This window comes from Lagopus muta, chromosome 27 (assembly GCF_023343835.1).
Source record: "Lagopus muta isolate bLagMut1 chromosome 27, bLagMut1 primary, whole genome shotgun sequence".
Classification (NCBI taxonomy): domain Eukaryota; kingdom Metazoa; phylum Chordata; class Aves; order Galliformes; family Phasianidae; genus Lagopus; species Lagopus muta.
The window spans coordinates 2546639-2566734 of record NC_064459.1 but is presented as its reverse complement, the minus strand read 5'-3'; the positions used below and the strand labels follow the sequence as shown (position 1 = coordinate 2566734).

The 20096-nt window shown below is 42.1% G+C and overlaps 1 protein-coding gene across 17 annotated transcripts in view; it reads right to left on the bottom strand.

Moving 5' to 3' along the window:
* The window catches only part of AAK1 (AP2 associated kinase 1), a 62591-nt gene that overhangs the window by 5852 nt on the left and 36643 nt on the right, over positions 1-20096 (bottom strand). For 4 of the 17 annotated variants that reach the window (XM_048928331.1, XM_048928337.1, XM_048928339.1 and 1 more), the window contains 5 exons: positions 18918-19013; positions 11403-11504; positions 9822-9923; positions 9188-9298; positions 6742-6846 (listed from right to left, as the gene is read on the bottom strand). The exons of 1 other annotated variant lie outside the window; for it this stretch is intronic. In XM_048928331.1, coding sequence (XP_048784288.1) covers positions 6742-6846; positions 9188-9298; positions 9822-9923; positions 11403-11504; positions 18918-19013 — 516 coding nt within the window. Of the gene's footprint in view, positions 1-1874; positions 5217-6741; positions 6847-9187; positions 9299-9821; positions 9924-11402; positions 11505-18917; positions 19014-20096 lie in introns of those variants that run through there. 12 more of the 17 variants (XM_048928347.1, XM_048928348.1, XM_048928334.1 and 9 more) reach the window with 12 other exon arrangements.

Sequence of the window (20096 nt, the reverse complement as noted above, 5' to 3'; positions counted from 1 at the left end):
TATGTCTATAGTGTTTTCTTCTTCCAGGTTATATGTCACCAGGTATTTTCAAGGGATTTTGAGCTTACAGGGAGAAACAGAGCAAGACCCATTGCCGTACCACACAAATGCCTCTGCAATAACCCAGCCTTCACTGAAACACAGCATTCACAAAACAAGAAAAGGAAAAACGCATTTATCATAGAGAATATGGCAAACCAATGATCCAATTATCACAAGAACTGGGGAACCAAGTCATCTGAATAGGATTTTCCTTTTAAAGAGCTGCTTGCATTGGTTGTGCCTATATTCATGTAAGCAATGACAGTTGGGACAGAGTAAGAGAAGGGTCGACAGGCTGTAGGTTGGTTTTGGACAGCAGCAGCCTCTCCAAATCTGGAGGCACTATAGGACAGGCAAAAATGCTTTATTTTGAGGGGAAAAAAAATTCCATTGTTTTCTTGCTCTCCTGCCCATCATAAGTGAGAAAAGCCTGGAATACTCAAACAGTTTTGCTATAGTGCCAGCATTTCACTTCAGCTGGGCACACATCTGATCAGACAATGGCTCAGACCTTTCCTCTCTCCACCCATAACCTCCTACGTTCAGATGTTTGAGTACATTTGTTTTTATTCTGCAGTTAGATACAAAGCAATTATCTGGAAAAAGGAGCAATTCCCCAATTATGTGCAGGCACAGTTTTATTACTAAGGGAAAACCTCAGTGACAAACCCACCTTAGCATACCTGAGCACACCCTACCATATAAAAGGCATGGGAAGCAAAGCTTCTGCTTCCAGATTGCCTGCAAAGCCCCAGAAAATAGGTTACAATCCCACATGCAGAGAGCAACTCGAAGACACAACTTAAACCCGAGCTATAACACTGACACACAAGATTCCTGTCTTCCATAGGAAGCACCAGAAGCGACAAGGTACTGAAATAGCTGATGGGTGAGCTGTAAAACATTTCCTCTCCCTTTTACAGGGGCTGCAAGGAGGCAGAGGAGCCACTGAGATGATCTCACTTTTGGATCTGAGCCCTATACACTAGGGGAAGGCAGAGACATTCCTGGAGCCTAATGCTGTTTCTCAACCAAACAAGCCTATCTGGCTGAAGTCAGGAAGGTCTCAACAACACATGGTAACAGGCAGCTAAAAAACCTGTGCAGTTACTACTAAGCAAGATTACTAGCTTGACCTTTAAAAAAGGTTAACAAATTTCTCATTCCTTCATTCTTGAAATAGCAAACAACCAAACACTGAAGCTCTGTAGCACCCTTCCCATATCACTGGACAATTCAGGCAGCAAAATGAAGCACTTTTACCCAAAGCTGCTGCATAGCACAGGGGGAGCAGCTCCAGTGTCCTTCACTTCCAGAAATAAGAGATTTCATGCTCTGGTTTTGGCACACGTTGCATAGTGCAAACAACTGTGCAAAGTGAGGCAGGGCAGGAACTGAGGGCACCACCTGCACTCACTAACTGCAAGAAAAATGCAGGAAGAAAGTGAGCTCCCCCCCTTCTGTGTATTGTACTAGAGCAGTGCAGTGTTAATGTGCAGCATCCACACCTCAAAGTCGTCACAGGAATAATTCTGACCCAACAGCAGCAGAGCAGACCAATAAGCCTCACTCACAGAGCTCTCCCTTGTGTTACACTCACTCCTCCCTAAAATCCAGGCCAGGTTCTACCAACTGCTATATATGAGAGTTCTGAACTAGGCAGGAACTGTATTGGCTAACAAGAAATTAGCTTACTTTACACAGTCACGCATGCACACACTCAAAGTACTCGTGCAGCATACCATTTCATTCCACTTTGTGCATTTCCTTGGGTAACTCCAAAACTTGTTTGACTGCCTTTGGTCTGAAGAGCATCAATTTCAGTAACATGATTATTTTTTTTTTTTTTTAAATGTATCAAGTTTTTTAAAAACAAGGCAGCTTAGGAAAGCCACTGAGACGATACCCTGTGAGGGTTCAGGCTGAAGAACACACTGGAAACAGAACCTCCTGAGCCCTTCCAAGTATAAATATGGTCATTATCATGCACTTAGATTTAGATGCAGTGGGTCTGCCACAAAGGCTCAGATGCCAAGCCTCTTGCAGCCAGCTCTCAGACTCTGCAGCACACCTAAGCTGTCAGGATGCACAATTTCTGCAGCACGGGCCAGTCCTTCATTCACCTCCTGTTCCACCAAGCTGCAAGGAGCCCAGTGATGATGGGGAAAGGCAGAATTGAGGAAGCCCTAACAGCCTGGTTTGGGTGCAGCTGCAGCTGACAGTAGATAGTCAGAGACCAGATCTACTGCTGAGACCTACCTGCCCTATTCCAATATAAAATTTAACCACCATAAAAACAGTTTATTCTTGCATCATGACCATAACCCTGCGCTGAAGGGAAATTGCTTTGTGTACTGCAGTTGCATGTGAAGCACCAGGAGGATCCATCAAAACCACCAGTGCCAAAAAGTACACAAAGGCACGACAAGCTAAAGCTTACTGGGGCAGGAAGTCTCCTCCATTACCCTGACGTGAATAAAAGGTACAGAACATAATCACTCTGCTGCTCTTTGCAGACTGCAGTTTCATACTACAAACAACACCTTACAACCCTTGAAAGGAGGGAGGAAACATTTCCCACAGCTCCAAACAAGGCTGCAACCATTGTAAAAGAACCATTTTTACACTACGTCAGGATACGGTACCAAATTTCTCTCATGTGGACACTGGATGAAAACTCAGCGTGTTCCTTCACAGCAGCAGCTTTCACACAAACTCCTCAGCAGCACACCATTACTGACCTATTGCTTCTAGAACAATCACTTTTTGGAGAGCTTAAAATTAACCTCATATATCCACCCCCACCTTTCCCATTTCTTGCATTTTTCATTCAATTAGCAAGTCAGTGTTGAGTCTTCTCTGACACAGCAGCTTTAGCCAAAATCTATAAACACACGTGCTTCTGTTGTGCTGTATTCCCCACCCAGCTCCACAAACAGCTACTTGAAAAAGCAATAAAATCAACATTCACATCTGCTTATTTAATAGCATTATTAACAACCCAGTGCATTTATAATTTTTCCAGAACCCTTGAACAAGTGCCATTAGATTTAAAATCTTAAACATTCTTTAAAAGTACTTTAATTCACAGAAATTTGTTTCTAATATACAGTAGATGGTTACTTTTTAAAATCCATTCTCTTTTCATATATTCTCAATATCTGACTATACAATAACTTTCTATCTATAACATCTTCATGTTTTCCAGTCCAGCTTGCCTGTGCTTTAGGAATATAAAACAAAAAAATAATAAAGTTCTATCCACAATTTTACTAAGGTCATTTCCATAGTTCTCATGTAAAGCTTCTCTTGGAAAGTGCATTATACACGTGTAATGATACAACACACTTAAGCAATACTTTTATTATTAAGTGTAGGTTTTAAAAGAAGAGTAATGTAGAGCAGACACGATTGATGGAAGTTCTATGTACAGAATTTGTTAAACTAAGTGCTGAGGAGGGGGAAATAGCGGAGACATTGGAGATAGGAAAGGAGCAGTCACAAACTTGGATTTCTCTCCTTCTTAGTGAGAGGTCACACACATTTCAGTCGTTCATACTTCCACACATGGGAAACTGCACTTTTACTAATACAGCTACATACACATACACAAGGTTAGCAGTAAGCTATTAATAATTCCACTACAGAGGAAGAGTCCTTCTGTTTAGAAAGAGCTTTCAAATACAAGATAGAAATTCCGGACTTCATGACCATAAGTCCATGGAAACAAGTTGAGCATACCCAGCCAGTAGACAAATTAAGCATGTAAAGGGAAAAAGAAAAGGTAAAACCCATCGAGTTGTAGCAGCACTTATTTCAAACCATCTGAACCAGTGCATGCTTGATCCATAAATACCAAAGAGCGGAATAAAGTCCACAGTCATCTTTGTCTACAGAAAGAGAAAGGGTCCATACTTAACTGGTTTGCACTATATGCATTACAAGAGAAAATGGGGAACCCAGAACAGATACCAGATGCTTAACTAAAACCAGGAGTAAAAATAGACAAACAACTATAGGACAATTTGTTTCATACACAATTTATAGTAGGTTGTGAGGGGGATTTTTTTTTTCCAGTCAAACACAGAAATAGTCACAGAAAATACACCTGCTGCTGCCACAATGCCCTTTTCAGCCTAAAAAAAAGTCAACCAACAGAAAGCTAATCACAGCCATACTTACATATATGTGGTTCAAAATCTTGTTATATTTCACTTAGAATCATTTTTACAGCTTTAACAATCTGATGGGTTGTTGTTTCCCCCCCCCCCCCTTTTTTTTTTTCCTCCTTTCTTTTTCCCCCTTTTTTTCTCCCTCCCACATCCCAAGAAGCACAGTCCATTCAAAAGCAGGACTGTTAAACAGCAAACCACAAGCTGGGGGCAGACCAGAAAACTCTCCTCATATGCACCATCACCAGAGGTACTAAGCAAGACTACTGCAGGAGAATTCAGTGCTTTTTCCTCCTCTGAAGCATATACTGGCAATTGAGAAACACCAGCTCTCTTAACCCGCGCTCTGCAGAAGAGGGGCATCCCTACCAATTTTACCTGTCCCCTTCCTCCTGCCCATTTATCAGAAAAAAAACAGAACAAAAATCCCAAACAAACCCAGAAACACAAATGCAAAGATTGAAACACAGTTTTACACACTACTCTAAGGAGAAAGGAGTCTGTTATACAACAGGGATCATACATAAGCTACAGTTATCTACATCAGTTATAGTCAGGCTTTCCATGGTGTTATGTGTACATCTCAGCAGGGTGGCTAATGATGGCGCTCCCTTTAGACACAGGCTAGCAGAGAAGTCCAAAAGGAACCACACAGCAGGTTTTTGTTTGTTTGTTTTACCAGCTTTAGAGAGGACTACCTGGAGAACTGAGACAGAATCTTTCCTGGGGCACGGGAAGACAAGGAGAAATGTAGGTGACTGTCTCCTGTTGGCAGATTTGTTTTTCTTTGAATTAAGGAGAAAAAAAACAACATAACAAAAAGAACCACAACTGAAGGTAACTCCTCTGGAAATGAAAGCGGAAGATTAGGTACGTTACAGAAACCGCGTCTGCTACTGTGTCACTGCTACAGGTCTATGAGCTGATCCACCAGCAGTAAAGACCTGGCTATGTTGGGAAGACTGGACTCAGAGCTTCCACTGTTGTTTCTAGAATGCCCACCTGAAAGTGTGAGAGATAGGAATTCAGTATTGAACAGGACACACACATGACAGATTCAGATGTTCAAGAGCAAGCAAGAAAAAAAAAAAAAAAAAAAGCAAAACATCAAACTTGCTCAAGCTCTTCTCATTACTTGCATCACGAAAGCAACAACATTCCCTTTGCTTGCTCTTCCACCCTCTCCCTCCCACCCAAATCTAGTTTGCTAGACTTGCGTGGAAAAACATCACAGCAGCTTCTCTGCCAAGGGGAATCTCTACTAACCATTTATTTTCCCCCAGTTTACATCTAAGCTGCAGAATTCTGTCCTTGCTACAGGATCTAAAACATAATTACAAGTACTCTCAATGGAAAGAATGGTTCAAAGTTATACATCTTGAAAATTAGTTGCTGTTTTAAGAGCATCTTTTGAGTTTCCAACCACTTCAGGGAGACTTGAGCTTTTTATAATTGGTGCTTTGACACTGAAGGGAAGATGCTCTTCTTTATTCAAGGTAGCCTATCTTGGCCCAACTTTGGTAGAAATCTCTGACTTCCAGCTGGAGCAGAGTTTCTAATGTCTGAGAACATTTCCTAATGAGCATCAGTCTTTGGAAGCTAGCATTAGATGCAGAGCAGGTGTACAGCACACTCATGCTGTAAACAAAAATGGCAGTTAGGGAAGTCAAAAAAAAAGTTCCACAAAACTGAAAAATATAATCAGACAAAAGGAGCTCTGTTATACGTTTCCAAGCCTATGCAAGCACACCAAAAGCTGGTAAAGCCTTTTGATGGCTTGACTGCACAGAGAAGATCCATCTGATTGGCTGGCCATACTCCAAAACACTAGCCTACTCAGCAGAATCATTTGCCTTAGGGAAAGAGTACTGTTTCTTGGTTTCAACCTTACTTAATGCTACAGCTGTCTGCAAAGATCACATTAATACATGGTAGGTAAGAGGAATACTGCAAAAGGACAATCCTTCCAGTTTGTGTCCTAAGGACTAAGAACATTCAAAGCTCTTCAAAGGAGATGGGTACCATCTACCAGACTTTTTACCCTCAGTTCCCACAAGCACCTTTGAAAATCATCAATCAGAAATGAAAAACTCACTTTCAGCAGGAGTCTCATGGTTCTTAAATGATTATTATCACTTCCCTCTCTTGTGCATCATGCCAACTTGACTTTCTCCTTCTACTGGCTTGAACAGAAAGTAAAAAGCTCAGAGAATAAGAGTTTGGCATCATATTTTAGACAGAGGTACTGGTGTGCCCTGCCTGGCAGACTGGTAGGAATTACTTCATGGGACCTAAAGGTGCTTGTAAGTCTGTATCTCCTTCTGCTTTTTTTTCCACAAATAAAAAAGCTAGAGACACTTCAGGGCAAATACAAATCAGAGAAAGACTGAGCTCACTAAATACCGCAGTGGTAATGCCTTTATAGTTTGTGATTTGCATTATTTCATGCTGCAACACCACTGCCCCAGAATTTATGTTCATTGTTTCTGTTTTTCTTTTCCTTTTTCACACCCAAATCCTGGCTTACCTTGTGAATTTTTGGATATCAACACTGGAATTGGATCAAACTCATCTTCTGTCACTTTTTCAGAGCCCTCAGGAGCATCAAAGCCTGCTATCAGGTTAGTATCTTCTGCAGCATAAAGGAGAAACAGAGGTATAGAAGCAAAGATAGCAGAGAAAGCTGGTTAGAATTGCCAAAAAGTGTTAGAGTATCCTAATGTTTTCAGAGACAGGGTTTATAAGCAGAGTTTCATTTAAAATGTGAAATAAAGTTGGTAAGTCTTTGGTAAAGAAGGTAAGAAGTAAAAGGGCCAATTAAATATGAAAGTAGAGGGGGAAAAAAGCCCCAAAACTTGAACCAAAAGGCAAGGCATGAGAATCAAAATCAAGTTCAGCCAGTTCAAAGGCTCAACAGCCAGCATAGCTCAGTGCTATGGTGAACATCATCCTGTGGCCATCAGATATAGCGCAGTTTGATAGTGATGGGGCTCTCCAGTTACCAGCTCTCATGCACAGAGAGAAGACAAAGGCTGGAAAAAGATACAGAAGGAATTCCAGTCATCTACTCAAGGCAAGACCCCCAAATTTTCACCCACAGGGTAAAAACAAATTCAATGTAAAAGTCAGATTTCCAAGGAATCTAAGATGTAACTAGACACCCAGAGAGACTTTAAAGGCATCTAGAGCAGTTCTGGCATGTAATTCTACTTGTTTTAAGCCACCCGAACAGGAATTAGATCCTTGGTAAGAGGCTTTCAGTCATCTCTGCAGCAGATCAGCCACAGATGTGCCTTACCAAGCAATTATGGACCTTCAGGGACTTCCACACTTCCTACATCACTACTAGTTTCTTCAGATGTCTAAAATACCTTCCAAAGTCTGCTTCTCAGCTACTACCTGAAGTACTTCTGAAAGCACAGCAAAGACCTGTACAAATCAATGGTTTCCAAGGAAAAGGAGCACTGCTATGAGATCATGAACAAAAGTTCTCTACCAGAGGTTGACAAATACACTATCAAGTTTTGGGTGATGCAAGGAGCCAATTGTAGAAGTATTCCATCCTCTAGAGGATCAAATTCAGGAAAAGAATATAGATTTTACAGAAGATTAGGCTGTGAAGTGTTAGACATTTCATCTTAACAGAAAGTCTTGTCATCAGTGTCTCTGGAGTTACAATTGGCTCTTTAGGACACACCAGGGAACTTCTGCAAGCATCCTATTTCCATCTCACTTCATTTATAACTACTGCTCATACCCCTGCGGTTTGGTGCACAAGAAGCTATTCAGGGAAACGCAAGTTAAAGAAAGCTGAGCAAAACCACCACACCCCTAAAACACAACAGCCCAGAGAAGTACAAAGAAAAGGATGCTCAGCCCTGGCATTCAAGCTCTAGCTCTGTCTTCTCAAGGCAAAAGATATAACAGAAGTCCCAGTCCTGCTCCCAGTATTCACTCCAAGCATGGCTGCTGGAGTCTGCTGACATTTGCTGTTGTCCTCAAGGGACACACACACTGTTCACAACTGCTTTAACCCATCAGAGTGCCAGAACAGAGCAGGAAGAACTGACCATGCATGTCACACCAGCTGAGAGCTCTTCAAACTATTCCAGTGCCACTGCTGAAGCTACACCACAGACAGGGCCCAGATTTCAGCTGGATGTTCTGCAGCCTGGAGAAAAGTCATCTAATTGAAGATGACTTCCCAGGGCTGGGACAGGGAACAGAACTCAGACCACAGCACAGTATTTCGATAACTCCCCTATAAGCCCAAATTATCAGCCATATAAAAGCTGAGCTTTTACTCTTAGGAATCATCACACACCACCTCTAGCTCCTCCACACTGCTATTTTGTGTTAGTGTACAATCCTAACATTTTTCAGCTGGATGGTGCACTTAAGACTCTCATTTATGTTTGCAGAGACACTGCGGTCTGACTGGAGAGCCTCCTCCTGATAACCTCTGAAAATGTAAACAGCCTCCAGATCTGAAGGCACTCAGTCACATGCTACAGACAAACACTGACAAACAAGACATGTTCAGTTAGTTTCAGAAACCTCTGACATCAAAATAGATCCTTATCAGGCTCACTTGCCTTGCAGCATCAAGGCATCAGATCACACGTGCAAATGGCAAAATGAGAGTGTACTCACTCAAAAACCTGAAGAAGGGTTGTACACAAAAGCCTACCTGCCTAATAAACTCACTGTTTTGCTTTGTATTGTAAAAAATACCACCCCTCCGTATCTACAATCAGGCTGAACACTTCAATCTATCCCCTTAGTACTTTCATAAGCATTACAAGTTTCACTGGCTTGGGAAGAAAACAAAGCAAAGGCATGGAAAAAAACCACCACCAAAACACGGGTCATAGCAGCTGCTTGCACAAACTGCTATCAGCTTCTCAATTCACATCAAGTAAAGACCCAGTCCCGGGGCTGGTGAGGATTAGAGGCAAAAAGGAACAGTTTACCTTTGTGAGGTTGAGCCGTAAAAGCCACAGGAGCAAACTCATCCAAGAGGTCAGCAGCAGGGTTAGAAAGCAGAGAACAGTCAAGCAGAGAATCTTCCCCAGTGAGAGAGTCTGAATCCAGGTTAGCATCCCAAGGCAGCCAGGCAGAACAAGACACAGACAGCGTTAAGCTCATGTTGGCACATTCCTATTCCCATCCGTTTAGCGTACAACACACTGAAGCAAAGCCAGCACAAAGCATTTTTTGTAACGGAAAATATTTCTTACAGTTCTGTGCTCAGGGCAGAGGGATTCCCCACACCTTTAACAACATATAACAGATTCTCTGGTGCTAACTGTTCTCTGAAGCAGAGTATTTGACAATAAAATCCCACACAAGTGATACTCCAGGTTTCAAAGCATGTCCATCAGACCAATGCTTCGAGATGGTGGGCTGAAGTAATACTGTACCATTGAAACCTTAAGGAACATGCAGCATCCACTTAGAAAACATACAAGCAAGTGAACTTTACACTGGTGGAAAAAGCAGTGAGAAGAGACGCTCTAGTCCACGCAGGCAGTGCTTTCTGATTCACTATAGCACTGTTCCACAGCCCACCCGCAGTGCACCCACAGTCCCTCCTGCCTCACCCACCTGTCCTGTTGGAAGCAACCGACTCAGTCTGGGACACGAGGCATTGGGGCAGTGGAGCCTCAAGGCCCGGTATGAGGCTCTCAACGGCTACATCAGGTTTTCCTTTCCAAACGTGTGAAATACCAGAGAAGAAGCCAGAGGTTAGTTTGCAAGGCCCCACATAAGTAAGAATCAAGAATACAGATGTCTGAATCCTTTAGTGATCCTTTAATACCTGGCAGCTACACTGGGAGCAACAAGATGCTCTCAGACTTACGTTCACTTAATTACAACAGAAGATGCACCAAACTCATGTTTGGTGCATCTGAGTTTCTCCTATTTTGTTTTGAGATGTGTGCGTGTGTGCACGCACACATGCAAAAAGCCCAATTTGAACTACCCAAAGGCTGAAACTGGAGGTTAACAGTGGCTGTCCTGCAGCCAGATAAGCAATCATAAGCTTTAGCAAGGATCTTTTCCAGGAACAGATAATACTGACCTTTAAGGAGTCTCCTTGCAACATTAAAAAGCCACTGGTGAGCCCCTAGCATGCTCGCAGGTAAGCTTGTACACAGCCACAATGTGGGATCTTTTTTCATTTTGAAGTGTTCTGTGGAACAAAGTTTGCTGTCCACTGTGAGAAGTAAGAAGTTTTGGAACTCAACATGTTACTGAAAACACCAGTCTGCTTAACACTGATATCCATATATGGATACAAAGGAAGATGCTCACAGAGGCTGGATAGGAAGATTTGTGTTTATCTAATCCTTCAAGCGAAGGGGAAGAGACAGAGGATGACTGTCAATACAGTCACACCAGCCAGCTACAACATTTCTCTTCCTCAAGGACCAAAAATCAAGGTAATGAGCCAAGAAATGAAATTGAAGAACAAAGATGCACCCCAGTGCTAGGGCTAGAAATGGTTTAGCTGAGCAACCTAAGAGAGAACCATGAACATTTACATTTTCATAGCAGTGAGTCTCTGTGATTTGTAGGATCACATTCTAAGAGAATTCAGACAACTGCCAGGAATTGCTAAAGGAAGAAGAGAAGTCTTACAGTTAAGCAACTTGTTTCCTACCTTTCCATTCAAAGCTACAAGGTTTCAACCAAGGAATTCTAGCTTGGACCCAAAACCAGAGCAGCTGACTGCAGGCAACTGCAGCCTGCAATTATTATTCTGTAATGCATTTGGCAGGTTGGTCAAAATACGACTCTGCAACATTCAGACCTTCAACCTGCTTTGCAGCCTGCCACATCCAGGCTTGTGGCAGCCCAGGACATTCACTCTCACAACATATCACAGAGCAAAGGCAACACAGCCCTTGTCAAAGGCTGATGCAGGGCAATTTGGGTGTCCAGCAATAGCCACACACACATAGTCCTTTGCAGAAACTGAAGGGTTTCTGCTTCTTCTTCAGCCAGTGATGACCACTCCTCTACTCAAGCTCTGCAACTTTTTACCATTGCATTTCACCAACACCAGCAGCTGTTTTCAGAGCCCAGGAGGGTAAACATGCAGAGTTAGCATGCAGGACAAGGCATGCTATGGCAGACAGAGGGGAGGAGGAGGTACCCTGCATTGGTTTCTTTTGTTTTTACCATTCACAGCATCTGATGTGCTACCGAAAGGGTCAGCGAGAGGCAGGATATCAGGGAGCAGAAGCGCAGTCTCAGGAGATTTGAGTCCCTCAATCAGTTTTTCTGGGTTAAGCAGGAAAAGGAAGAAGGAAAGCAGAGAAAAAGCAAAAGAAAAAAAAAAAAAGACAACATTAATCAGGTGCTCAATTCAGTGGCTCATCACATCAGCCTCAGAAAAGCAACTGGATGATTCCGCGTGCAAGAAACACTGCTGCATAGAGAACATCTTTCCATTAAGGACAGAGAAACCCAGAAAGCTGAGGACATCCTTACCCACTGAACACTGCTCTCTCAAAGAGGCTGCTATAATATGGCTTATATGACCCACTGAAAACACAAAACCTACTCTCACCCTCATATACTAAGGAGCTCTGTTTTGTTTTAATCTTTATATAATGGGAAGAAACAGAATGGATGATCAGAAATTAGAGCTGGGTTTACAGCTTTTATTTGCTAAGCCCTCCAGGGCTCATGCAAAACTAGAAAACAGACACTACAGTGTCAGACATCAGAACCTGACCCTGGGATACACAGCTGTCCCACTGCCCATTATTTGAGCTATCAAGCTTAAAACCAGGTGTGGTCTCAGCTGTATGACTCCTGTGGTTTCCATTAATCCTTTGCACAGGGAAATTTAGACTGCCTCTGTAAAAGGTTAACCTGAATCATTAATCTGGGGGACGAGTGGTTTTTGCAATAAAACTAACCAGATTTTCAGTATTGAGCTTCATTATTTCGCTTTTTTTTTTAAAACAGACTAAGATGAAGATAAAATTCCTAGTATTCATTAGAAGTAATCACCCTCAGTAGAACAGCATTGATAAAACTTGCTGCATGGGGACAAATCTGGCTATTCCAATGCATTTAACCCTTAACATCAGAACAAGCTACGGCATATCACAGCTATGGCCTCTACAGCATTTTTACATCTGTAGTCTATGCTCTGAGTTCAGAGGCTAGCACCATTTACTGTCCAAAGAAAACATGCTTATAACTGCACAAAAGAATAGGCTCTGGAATACTGATGTATATAAGACTTACCACGCTTAGAAAGTCAAAGAAAAGCTTAAGTTGCACAGCTATGTACATAGTAATGGTATCAACCTTTTTTACTGCCCCACATAAATAATGGAATAGCCTTGTGGCTTCAGAACTACTTATTCAAAGCAGGACAAGTTCTGCTCTCTGTAAAAAACTTCACAAGTCAATGCATTAAAGCAACTGAAGGAGGAGGAAAAAACTCCAAAAATGGATCCAAGAGGCAGCTGTTCTATCAGCAAATGCCTGAAGAAGGTCAATGAAGTGCAAACCCCAGTGGGAGCAGCAGCCTTGAACGTACTTGAAACCTTCCAACTTTAGCAGGAATTTTTTTATTTTTTTTTTTTTCTTCTTTAAAGGATGGACTTGCAGAAGGAACAGCCACAGAGGCATCACTGACAACTTCTCACCTACACAGTAAGGGCTTTCCCGTGGATCAGCACAGAGACTGGAGCAAGGGTTTTCCAACAAAAAGAGGTGGGTAAGAGGGATGGCTCTCAGGAACTGACTGTAGCACACTAGGAAAAGACAGCACAGGAGAGAAACATGCGGACAAGAGGACAGGGAACATGCTTTTTTGGAAAGCATGCAAGTTTTGGAAAAACAAGGCCTGTCTGCAAATGCCCAGCTCTTCAAGGACTGGCATCGACACACATCTTCCAAATGACACACACAGTCCCTGGAATTGTTCCTTTCACGATTCTGTTTCCAAACATTTTGCTCCTTCAAGTCTCCCTCTTTCCCCCTTACCTTTCCAAACAGCCTGTTCCTTTTCCAATATTGCAGATTTTCCACTTAACACAGTGAAACTCTCTCTTGCTCAGGTACTAGGAAGCTATATCTTTACAACATGTGAAGTTTACAAGATTAAAGCTTTTCTTCTACTCCCATCCATCCCCTGGGCTCAGCTGACCTTAAGGAAAACTTTAGGATGACAGCTGCTCTTTATCTTACTTTGTTATTTGCTTTGTGTTTGCTTCTTCTGCTTTTGGTTCTAATCTCTCAACGTTGCAGGTCACCACAACTCTTAGTGTGTGATTAAAAGGAATTTTATTCCTCTTGAGTGAGGCTGAGAAACTCACAAAAACAAAAAGGTATCAGGATGAGTGGGAGGGGAGATACCAACAATAAAAATCAGGTTCTATTTTGAGGTTTAGCAGTTCATTTCCTCAGGTTTTGTATTGTCTAACACCTTGTACTAAAGCCAAAGAATAAAAAAGTCATTGAGTGGGGGGAAAATAACGTCTAACAAGAACAAGTAGCGAAGGCCTAGAAAAACCACAGCTCCACATTAGCTAGCAGGAATACCTTCTGTATAGTGAAGTCTGGTCTGTTCAGCACAGCATGCTTTTTTCAAAGCACACGTGTGTTAACAGTTTCTCAGAATTCATACCAGACATCCCTAAGCCCAAGAACAGAAGAAAAAATGGGGGATTAGTAGTCTCCCACACAAGCGCACCAGCTTCAAGTCATGCAAACACAAAGCTACTATCAACTGCAGAACAGACTCCACTAGTAAAACTGCACGTAATGTTTCATAGACTTGGGTATGGACTTCTTTATCCCCTCAGCAAAGATCTTCCATTGGAGTAAGAACAAGAGGTGACAGTTTCTTGTGACTCTCAGGATGAATCTCTTCCATGCTGCAGTTTCAGGATCCACTGCAACTAATTTTATGCATGTATGGAGTGTAACACAACAAAGCACATTCTGCATCAGTCACCATGCTGTTAAATTCAAAGTTTTCTATCAGAGGGCCTCTGTTTTTTTCCTATTAAAATCAAAACAAACAACACACTGCAAAAAAAGCAAAGCAAAAGTAGAACCTACAACTGGGTGCTCTCAGAGGTATTCTCCCCCAAAATAGCTTCCTTAGGGGATGAACATAAAAACTTTTCCTCTGATTTATATTGATATAAAGAAGGATGCAATGCCATTTAACATCCCAATTCTGAATCTACATTATGAGGCAAGAAAGCAAGAGATCAGATTTCATCTGTAAATTAAGGAGCACAGCCTTGGACAATCTTGTACGAACATGTTGATCTTTCTCCTCAGATTGCTTCCTTTCCAAAACATGCACAGTTCTAATTTCTGGACGTTTACAATCAATTTGCACTTTGTCTCTGCAACATCACCACTGCCAAAATTGGCATGCCATATTTCTTCTTAGCAATACACCTGTTTAAGCAAAAAAGTATATGCAGAAAGCACTTGAAGATTAAGAAGAGTGATGTAAAAAGTAATCAAAAGATAAGGAAGGGAAATGAGGTTTTAGTTAGAGCAGGCTACTAAAGAGGACAAAGCCTCCTGAGAGACTTGGCAGTTAAAATGGCAACAGAGGGCCAAAGCCTGCCACACTCTGGTAAAGCACCAAACAGTCAAGATGCAACATCTCAAAGCCAAGGTGCCCACCAGCCAGGCATTGCACACAGTATGGGCATTACTCACTCATGTACTGCGGAGAAATAGCAAAAAGAAAGATAATTCAATAGAGCACACAGCAGAGTTCTTTTCTTCGGACGTCAACTGAGAAAGAAAAGACAAAGGCGTAAATATCCCACCAAGTCAACGTGCTGCAAGTGGGAGGGCAAACTACTAAGGAAAGTACGGATTAGTTGCTCAGGAAGATTTGTGCCCAGTGATTAATCAAGTATTAAAGGAAGCCCTGCACACTATACAGCCACAGAGTACTTTGGCTAATCAAGGGAAAGGACTGGACTAGTTTTCCTAATAGAGTTTCTGCCAATTTATATAGTACAAATAAAAAAAAGAAGAGATAAATGTGTATTTAAAGCAGATCACTTTCTATTATGTATACACAACTCTGTAAACACCAGAGAACAGGAGAACAAACTATAACAGTGCCTCTTTAAGAGACCAAAAGCATAAAATATTCATTGAACACTCAGGTTTGCCCAGGGAATCTTGAAGTCACTGCTCCTGGAGGTGCTCAAGGAACACAGATGTGGCACTGAGGGACATGGGAAGTGAGCATAATGGGATGGGTTGGGGCTGGACCTGATGGTCATTGAGGTCTTCTCCAACCTTAATTATTCTATGATTAAATTCTTAAATATTTGTCCAAAAACATCCCTTCAGATCAAACTGAAACCCTGGTAGAAATAACATAGGGACTATTTACAGTGATTTATTTGGGGTTCCAGTGGTAGACTGATTTTAAGACTACATTGCATTCTAAGTAAAATAGCACTAATCAGATGAATAGTATGCACTCTGCATCTTCCCAAATCAAGATATAATGTCAAATTGTTAGTACCCAAAAATGTGCCTGTGTATGTGTGCTGCCACCTAAGCCCAGCTAATGCATTATTTTGGAACAAAATTTCTTATTAATATCTGTGTGTATATGTGTATCTTAACATCACTACAAGCAACCTGAAATAGATGGGTGCAGTTATTTTCTTTATGGGTCTAAGGTAGAGGGAGTTATGTTGGTTGAAAACACTAACAGCCCTACTACCCCACTAACATCAAAGCAAGCCAACTTGTGTTGTCCTTATGAAAAGGATGCTAATGATTTGAGTGCTAACTCATGCTTTCAGAAGCAGAAACTGGCAGATCCAAGCAGTCTGAGCTCAATATTTCACAATTTGTTATGTATATGCAGTTCTTCAAATATTGCAATAGCCTGATGCTCGCCTCCAGCTCACGCACTGCTCTACCATCCTGCTTGGAAAGTCTGCAAAACATGTTTCTGAAGGTCGTGTGTTACAAGACTATGAGAAAAAAATGCCCAGTTTTGCTTAAAACTCCTACTTCTAAAGCCAATTGTATATTTAGGAACAGGCACCAGGCCCACATCTTTTTAGATAGCTAAGGTTAGAAAACTGGCCAAGGGTATGCGTGTAAATACGTTGTTTTTGAAGCTAACTGCAATCTGTTTACCTTCCTCAGCCCAGAGAAGCACCTTCCTGTAAAACACACAAAAACCCATGGGTATTTGAAAGAAATGAAAACAACAAAAAATATTATCCAAGCATCGTTTAGAAGCCTCAGAGAACACTGATGTGACAACAGCTCTTCAATAAGCGATATTATTTGCCTTTTCACCCAAAGTGAGAATATCCAGCCCATGCCTGGACGGCACAGGCACACTGTGCTTCCATACCCTGCTACGTCTGCATCTTTATTGTGCAGTGCTCTACAGGGAATTTTGCTTATTTCACTTTCTGTTATGGCCAAGACAGCATTGTTTTGTGTCACTACTCTTCAAGTAACTACATTAAAGCCATGTTTGTCTCCTCACTGTAATTAGGATGAGTTATTGCAGAGAGTAAATGGTTGTGTAAATAGGTAAAGAATGACCTGTTTGAAAGAGAAAGGAGTGGAAGGGAAAAAACTTCTTGTGCAGACAGTGTTTAGGTAGATGAGGCTGCGGAAAGCCACACTGTCCTGTAATGCATGAAGCAGCATGGTGCAGCCAGCAGCATGGGCGGGTTTGTGCTCCATCCAGGGCTCTTTCTCAGCTCTCACCCCAGTGTTGCTGCTCAGCAGCTGCTCCTTGCTCATCCTGCAAAAGACCCACATCCACCTCCCCAGCTCTGCTTCTGCACAGAGAATCAACCAGGACTGCAACAGAGGGTATCAGGGAACCCTCAGCTGGGACTAGAGAGGAACACAGAATCACAGAATTGTAGGGGTTGGAAGGGACCTCCAGAGATCGAGTCCAACCCCCTGCCAAAACAGGTTCCCTACACCAGGTCACACAAGTGGGTGTCCAGGTGGGTCTCAAATATCTCCAGAGAAGGAGACTCCACAACCTCCCTGGGCAGCCTGTTCTAGTGCTCCATCACCCTCACTGTAAAGAAGTTCTTGTTCACATTTGTGCGGAACTTCCTATGTTGCAGTTTCTGGCTGCATTCCAGAACAAAGTCTTGGCTTTCCCTCTGAGCATTCTGATGAAAGGCGAGGAAGCACCAGCCAACATCCAAGCAATACCACCTGCATGCTCAGGTGCAAAAGGACCGTGCTCGTTGCTTGAGCAACAAAGAGGAGCTGAGCTCTCAGCCAGACCTCAGCTAGTGTGGGCTAAGAACACAAAGCTGACCTACGAGGCTCTGTAAGGCAAACAGAAAATATCAAATCAAAGCCTCACTTATGCTTGTGCTGAAAGCCTTGCTGAATAATACTGCTCTGGTAACCAAGGGGGACAGGCTCACACTTTTACTTCTGCCTTGAGGAAATAAACACAAAATGTTCTCACAGCAATTTTTCTTCTCTGAAACAAATATTTAGCAAGCATTTAAACATAATTCAGCTGCTGCTTCACAAAATGAAGGCAGCTTAGTAACATGCAGTTGAAGATGTTGACAAACTCGGAGACACAGGTCAGCTCCGGCTCTACGATCCAAGGGGAACACCTAAAGGAAAGCCTTCCATGTACACAACATTACACCCTCACATTAGGAAAACCAACTATGTGACGAGTGCTCAAATAGATGAAAAAGACTGTCAGTAACTCCTGTTTCTCTTCAGTTGTAATGCACTTCTCATGCTCTTTGAGCACCAACCAGAACAAAGCACTTCTACAAAACTATAGGAAAAAGATTTTTTTTCCTGAATTGCTTAACTCTCCATGGAAAGAGATCTTTACAAAAACATTGGTTCTCAAACTCCCAGTGGTTCAGAGCGTGAGCTGAAGACAAGGGTGAGTGCTGGAACAAGCCTTCATTCTCTGGAGCTAGCTGACAAGAAGGGACCTGTCACACACATTCACCAGAGGGCTTAGAGAAACTCCTTAAGAACAATGTCATATTCCAAATCTCATTGATTTGCAAATAAGCTCCTAAGTGCTTAAATAATCTTGTGCTAAAAGTGTTGGCTGCTGCAGTCAGAAATATGCACAAAGAAAAGACTTTCAAGCAGTACTGTAAAGTAAATGGAAATAACTACCAACTGTGCTAGAAAATTTTGCCAAGTCTGGAAAGGTTACATCTTAACTAGTGCTTCACATGAAGCAAGCAATTGCAATAAGACTCAGGAAGGCAAAGAAACACCAATTCTTATATAAAATAATTATGAACAATAATGAAAACTACAATTTTCAATGTTAGAAACCAATCTGAAAATAGCTTCAGTAAGCACAGGTAATTACCCAACGATTTATTTATTTCTGGCTTCGAATATTGAACCTTTAAAAGACACCAATGTTACCGACGTTAGAAACAGCCTGCTAGCCCTGAGGGCTCTTGTGCTGAGCACTGCTCACACCACCATATGAATATTTACTGCCAGAATGTGCCACGCATCACCACTACCACAGAGTTCAGCAGAACTTGTTAGTGTTTGGCATTACTGACAAGGGGCCAGGATTTCAGGTGTGCCTAGAAATAGAACTCTAAGGCTAAGATTACAAAAGTAATGACAATAGTCATGTCCACCTCCCCTTCCCCCCATAAACCCTGTTCTGGTTACCTGGAGTGTCAGATAATGGGAGAGAGATGAAAGGATCAGGCACAGTCAGAAGAGGAGGGCTAGCATCCAGACTCAGGATGTCTTTCATTTTTTCAGCTGTTAGCCATGAACAGAAAAGGCAGAATGAGACAGAGGGAAAAGTGGAAAACATCAAGCAATGTTCAGTTCTATGACACAGCTCGACATTACAGTGTCCAAACTATGGCCTGGCAACACACACATGCACGGTAAGAATGTTCTGATGCTACAGAACAAAAAAAAAACAACAACAAAACAAACAGATCTCCAACATAGCTTAACCCACAGGTCTCAAAGTATTCCTATTATTCTATTATTTCACTTTACAGCAGCACAGAAAGTGAAATGCCTTGACAAAGGACACATAGCAGGACAGCCCCCATGGCAGGCCTCTGTCTAGAAGAGGAGATACTGCAGTAGGCTCATGTTTAAGATGAAAGACAAAGAAAAGGGAGAGAAGCAACCAGCCCAGTGCCTGTGCTCAGAGAATTCCCAAACTTCAGAGACAACTACTTAAAGAAATGGACATGCTTCAGGATCCAAAAAACCCAGAACATGCAGAGACTTCTCAGGATTTGCAGTAAGTACTTCACAGCTAAATCCAGAGCTGCTGCTGCTCAACATCAAACAACAAAGACTAATGAAATAAACTGTTCACAGGACACACAAACAGCTGGAATGCACTCTTGTGCTGTGGATTTCAACTCTATAGGTAAGAGACTACACTACCAAGCTCTGTTAGAAGCTCTTCTAAACCTCTCATCATGAATCTGTGTACCCTTATTTCTATTTGTCTATTCCTGCCCCTTAAAGAATCCTTCAAGGATTCCTCAGCCTCCTCCCGTTATGCCAACAGCTGGTCTGCTTCAGTGAGGAAACATCAAACAATTGCATTTTCCACTGCATGGCTGCATGTGACAGAGGAGAGAATAACTTGCATTGCTGCTGTGAGCAGTTTGCCAATACTGTATTTTTAGGTCATTAGCGCATTCATCGAGAACTCCTGAAGCTGAAGAAATACAAACATGCATCAAACCATGCTCTACCTTTAATGATTTTCCCTGCTCACCAGAGTCTCTGTTATTCCCTTTAATTCTGTAGCAGATACATTAGCCCTGCTCCACATGGTCTAACAACAGCTGGCAAGAGAAATCCTCCAAC